This window comes from Geospiza fortis, unplaced genomic scaffold (genome assembly GCF_000277835.1).
Source record: "Geospiza fortis unplaced genomic scaffold, GeoFor_1.0 scaffold284, whole genome shotgun sequence".
NCBI lineage: Eukaryota > Metazoa > Chordata > Aves > Passeriformes > Thraupidae > Geospiza > Geospiza fortis.
This window is the reverse complement of record NW_005054508.1, coordinates 418718-424838: the sequence shown is the minus strand read 5'-3', so window position 1 is coordinate 424838 and position 6121 is coordinate 418718. Positions and strand designations below refer to the sequence as shown.

General features: G+C 42.1%; 1 protein-coding gene across 1 annotated transcript in view; it reads right to left on the bottom strand.

Annotated features, from left to right (window-relative positions):
* Positions 1–6121, bottom strand: part of PRKG1 (protein kinase cGMP-dependent 1) — a 286803-nt gene that overhangs the window by 15716 nt on the left and 264966 nt on the right. The window contains exons 11-12 of the mRNA XM_014310283.2: positions 2560–2649; positions 326–467 (exon numbers count right to left, since the gene is read on the bottom strand). Coding sequence (XP_014165758.1) covers positions 326–467; positions 2560–2649 — 232 coding nt within the window. The remainder of the gene's footprint in view (positions 1–325; positions 468–2559; positions 2650–6121) is intronic.

Genomic DNA, 6121 nt, shown 5'->3' with positions numbered 1-6121 from the left:
TGTTTTTAAACACATCCAGGGATGGTGACTCCATCATCTCCCTGGACAGACCATTCCAGAACTTTATCACCCTTTCTGTAAAACACTTTTTCCAAATATCCAACCTATATTTCCCTTGGTACAGGTTAAGGCTGTGTCCTCATAGTCAGCATTTCTCAGCTCAGCCATGCCCTGAGCCCTGCTGGAAGTCAGGAAAACATCCCAGTGATGATGATGACACCACCTTGCCCTGATCTCCTCTCAGCATCCCCTGATGGACCCTGTGGGGGGATTTTGCTCCTCACCCTTTCTGGTCAAAGCTGGGGGGATTTTTTGGGGCACTCACCAGCTTGGCATAACCTCGGTGATCCAGGATGAGGTTCTCTGGCTTGAGGTCCCTATAAATGATCCCTTTGGAATGCAAGTAGGCAAAGGCTTCCACCACGCACGCCGTGTAGAACCTGGTGGTGGAATCCTCGAATGAACCCCTGTGGGAAGGAAGGAGGGAGGGAAAAGGGGATAAAGCCATTAGATGAATCCTTGGGAATGGTTTCCTTCTCCATGGAATTCATTCTGCTGTTTAAACCTTTATTGATGCAGTAAAATCACTTTTTAACACCTGGAAAGTTCCTGGTGCTAAACTCACTTTTATATCTCTCTATATAAAATATATCTCACTTTTATATCTCTATATATTCAATTTTACATCTCTATATTTCTATAATCTAGTTAAATTTCCATTTTTGAAGAAGCATCTTTGCTATCTCTAGATATAAATTATATCTATATATATATATATAAAATCTCTCTATATAAAATATATCTCACTTTTATATATCTCTCTATATAAATATTCACTTTTATATCTCTGTATTTCTATAATCTAGTTAAATTTCCATTTTTGAAGAAGCATCTTTGCTATCTCTAGATATAAATTATATCTATATATATATATATAAAATCTCTCTATATAAAATATATCTCACTTTTATATATCTCTCTATATAAATATTCACTTTTATATCTCTGTATTTCTATAATCTAGTTAAATTTCTATTTTTGAAGAAGCCTCTTTGCCTCCAATATCTGAAATTATTTTAAGGTTTATTCTATAATTTAGAAATAAAACTTTGAAATCCTTATGCTGTAAGCAAGAGGGTATTTTTTTGTAATTACAACTTTCAGTTTTGAGTGCTAAAACTGCTTTGAGGCATGCAGATAAATTCTGTATTAATGTTCCCAACTGAGACAAAAGGCAGAAAAATCACAGCTGCTGGGACTTGAGAGTTAATGCAAATCCCAAACTGCACCTTTGGATCCTTGTTTCTGAAGTTTTCCAAAGAAAACCACATCCCCCTGGCCTGCTGGGGGCTGGCTGAGACCAGAGGGTGTCTAAGCTAGATGGCAGCAGAACCTCAGTTTAAATCCCAGAGAATTAAAGATGGAATTATCAGGCTCTGAGAAAAAAATCAGGAAAAATCCCACCCAGCACCTTCTAACTTTGCTCCAGTTCCCCTTTCAGTGAGAAAAATGCTGCTGGGAAAAGGAAGAACTAGAGAAAAAGTAGTTCTGGGGAATTAAAAGACAATCTTTCTGATCAATCTTTCCAAATTTGATGGAATTCTGTTCCAGTGATGAGGTTATTCCAGAATTATTCCCTGCATCTTTTCCTGCTCTGTGGGCACATCCCACGTTCACCCAGCAACCCCAAACACTCCAAGGTGACCCCTCCCAAGGCAGGGACTGTGGGTTTTGGGCATGCATGTTTTCCTAACTCATTTTTTTCCATGTCACTGCTGCATCCTGATGGACCAGTGCTCCTGGCAGGGTGTGGATTCTGATTCCCACTTGAATCAGCAGCCCTGGTGTAATATGGGATTTCTGGGCCAACAGACCCTGCAAAGCTCTCAATTTCCCCCTGCTCATTGCTCTCAGTCCTGGCTGGGCCATAAATCCCAGGAAATATTTATGGATATTATTTAGCAGTGTCCGTGTGGCAGAGCTGAGAGCTGAGATTCACACTCACAGAGGGAGGGCTGCAAACACAGGGAAAAGCTCTGAGATGAGAAACTGTGATTTAAAAACTGTGATATCAAAAGGACCTGGAGCTGCTGGAGCAAATCCACATGGGGGCCACGGAGCTGCTCCAGGGCTGGAGCCAGGCTGGGAGAGCTGGGGGTGCTCACCTGGAGAGGAGAAGGCTCCAGGGAGAGCTCAGAGCCCCTGCCAGGGCCTAAAGGGGCTCCAGGAGAGCTGGAGAGGGACTGGGGACAAGGGATGGAGGGACAGGACACAGGGAATGGCTTCCCAGTGCCAGAGGGCAGGGCTGGATGGGATATTGGGAATTAGGAATTGTTCCCTGGCAGGGTGGGCAGGCCCTGGCACAGGGTGCCCAGAGCAGCTGGGGCTGCCCCTGGATCCCTGGCAGTGCCCAAGGCCAGGCTGGACATTTGGAGCAGCCTGGGACAGTGGGAGGTGTCCCTTCCCATGGCAGGGTGGCACTGGATGGGCTTTGAGGCCCTTCCAGCTAGAATTGTGACATTTAGAACATCTCACAGTGCAGGACAAGCCCCAGCTCACCTGTCCCTGAGAATTGTCCAGAGCTCTCCGCCCAGGCAGGCCTCCATCAGCATGTACAGGTACTTGCTGTCCTTGAACGTCCTGTAGAGCCTGAGGGGGTGGCAACCAGAAAATCACAAATAAATCCATGATCTGAGCACTAAACTCGCTGGTTTGACAGAGTTTAGAGAAGCTGAAGTGCTCTTCCTCTTCCTCCCAGGAAGGAATGTGGAGGAAAAACTGCCCCAAGGGACGGGCTGGGCTTTGTGAACCCATCCTCGAGTTCTGAACTGTGCTCCAAAACCCATGCTCTGTGCTCAACAGGATTTTCTAATGATATTACATTAACTGGATTTATAGATGTGTTTAATAATATTAAACAACTATGGTGGAAAAAAAACCCCAGAAATTCCTTTTTTTACTTTATTTTAATGTTCAGCTGCTTTTGTACTTCCTGTTCCACGTGTGGCTTTATCCACCCAGGCTTCCAGCAGGGTGTGGATGCAAGGAAGGTTTCTTTGCAGATAGTTTGGACAGTAATTTTAATTTTTGTAAATTTTTTTTGGTAATTGATTAAGTAATTTTTTTAAAATTAATTTGTAACTTTTGGATAATAATTTTAACAATTTCTGCAGCAGAAAGGAATGCTGAGGGCGACTCCTGGTGCAATTCCTGCATTCCTGGCAGTTCCCAGGAGTTAAAAATTCAGGAATTAAAAATTCCAGGAGTTACAAATTCAAGAGCTGCCACCACATGATGGAAATGAAACCAGGTGGGTTTTGCAGATTCCAGCACTTCCCTGCTAATCCCAGTTATTATTTTGACAGAGTTGTGGGATGGGATTTGGTTCCTTTGGAAGACATCCATTTCTATTTATATAACACCAATGGTCAGTTATAACTGACCATTAAATAATGCTAAAATTGATGGTTTTAACAAACCCCCCCACACTTATTTCTTGCCACTTGGATAAAATATAATTTATCTTAATACGCATTTAATCACTATTAAAGTTTACAGAATCCAAAATGTAATTTCATGTTTTTCATTGCTTGGTAATTTAAATTACCAAGTACTGAAATACTTTCCCTAATTAAGGCAGCCCTGCTGAAAATTTTATGGGCATTAAATCTGGCCTAAAATGCACAGTTAAAAAAAATCAAATATTATTTATCAGCTATCATGGAAGCATAAAGTTTAGGCACATGAAAGGACATTATTTCCTAAGTTTAAATGACACAATATTTGAAGAACTTCTTTATTTATTTCCTTATTCCTTGAAATATTTTCATTTGTTTGGCCCCTGATACAAGCCAGAGCATTTTGTCCTGTTTGAGTTTTGGTTTATGTAAAAGTCAATTTTATTTAGTGCCACTTGGCCTCTCCTGCTCCTTTTGCCTGGTTTAATTCATTTTAATAACCAAACCCAGTTATTCTTCAAAGACTTTTTAACAAACACACTGAATTAAGAAAACAACCCAGTTCATCAGGAATTTTGTCTTTCCCATTCCAGCATCCCAGAGGTTGTGTCCTTGCTCCGAGATTATTTTAAACCCACCTTTCATCTATCAGCTCAAAACTGAATCAATCTACTGAAATATTCAAATTTCTGCCCCATTTCACCCCCCCTCCCAAAAAAATTATCCCAGCTGGTCCAAGAAATGGAATAAACAAGTTATTGAATAAACAATAAATAAGTTGAATAATTTTAGGATAGATACTATAGGAAAACTTCAAATCCCTGTAAAATGGGCAAGAGTTTGATAAATCCAATATTTTCTAGCAATAGCAAAAGGTTGGACTTTTTGATTTGGAAACCTTCCCAGAGCAGGGTTTCCATGGGATATTAAATATAATTCAGGCATGGTTGTTGCTGCAAAAGGTGAGAAGCACTGCAGGATAAGGAAGGAGAAGATGCACAGGTAAAACATCCTTGTTCTGCTTCCCTGCTGAAGGATGAAGAGTGGGAATTTCATTGATCAGCCATGAATGTCACTGGCTCCATTAAGACATGTTTGGAGGCTCAGGCTCTATTTAGGAGTGGGTACTTCTGGGAATGGTGGCTTGGCTGGCCCTGCATTTCCCCTCTCATCCCAAAACGGCTCAGCCTTCCAAAAATCCAGAGGCTGGAATGGCCCACAGGGAATATTTGGCTCTGGGCTGGGTTACAGGGAATGTTTCAGGATCCAGGAGTACGTCCTGAAGGGAATGGCAGCTAGGCAGTGTTGGGCTCCAGTTGTCACCCATGAATCACAGGAGAAGCCATGGGGAATCCCAGGGATGAGCCTGGGAAGGAAACACCCTCTGAGTGCCCCAGCCTGGCCACATGCTTCCCTCTGGATTCATCCCAGGGGTTTGGTTTCACCCCGGGTTTGTTTGCATCTCCTGAGAAATTTCTGGGAGCAGGGCTGATCTCCTAAAGCAGAGAAGTTTACCAGGTATCTCTGAGGGTGGGATGAGGCAGCTTTGGCTTGGATGCCCTTCAAGGTGGCTCCAGGGATCCTCAGCACCTGCTGCTCCATCCTGACCTACAGCATTGAAAGAATGCCCTTTCTGTCCTCACAGTCCTTGAAAAGCCAGGGAATTCACAGAATCCACAGAATTCACAGAATCACTGGGTTGGAGGAGACCTCCAAGATCCTCGAGTCCAACCCAGCCCCAACACCTCAACTAAACCCTGGCACCCAGTGCCACATCCAGGCTGTTTTTAAACACATCCAGGGATGGTGACTCCACCACCTCCCTGGGCAGCCATTCCAGAACTTTATCACCCTTTGTGTAAAAAAACTTTTTCCTAATATCCAACCTATATTTCCCTTGGTGCAGCTTGAGACTGAATGTTGTTATTAGGGTGGAAACAACCAAAAATGCCCCTTTTACTCCCTGGAGATGTGCTTAGGTTTGGGGCAGGGAGATGGTTTTAATGTGTTTGCCTGTGAGGAGTCCAGGGATGTTGAACTTGAGTTGTCAAATATTCTCTAAAGAGAAATGCTGGACACAGCTTCTCATTGTCATGGCACTGTGACATTTCAAAGGATCAAGCCCTGCCTTCCACCTTCCCTTAGTGGGAAGGAAAGCTCAGAAATTGGGAAGGAAAAGGAAAAGTAACCTTGAGCAGGGGCAAAGCCAAGTCATGATAAATACATATATAAATGTATATGTATGTATAAATTCTTGATGGTGAGTCCACTGCCTTGTCACTGTCATATTTTCTGAAAAATCCCTTCGCCAGGATTTTTCTCCTAGGAAGCTTAGAAGCCTCAGAGAAAAAAGGAAACCAATTCTTATCTCATTTGCTTCTCCTGTGTTGTGCTCATATGTGGAATGTGTTTGGAGATTGTTTATCCAGCTGGTGGTTGTTTCATTGGTTTAATGTTTTGACTTATTGGCCAACCAGGGCCAAGCTGTGGCGAGGTTATGGAAAGAGTCACGAGTTTTCATTAGCAGCTTTTGAGCCTTCTATAAGTATCCTTTCTGTATTCTTTAGTATAGTGCTTATTATATTATATTCCATATATAATATACTATATTATAAATTATATATGGAATGTAATATAATATATTTTTATTTATTTTAAATATA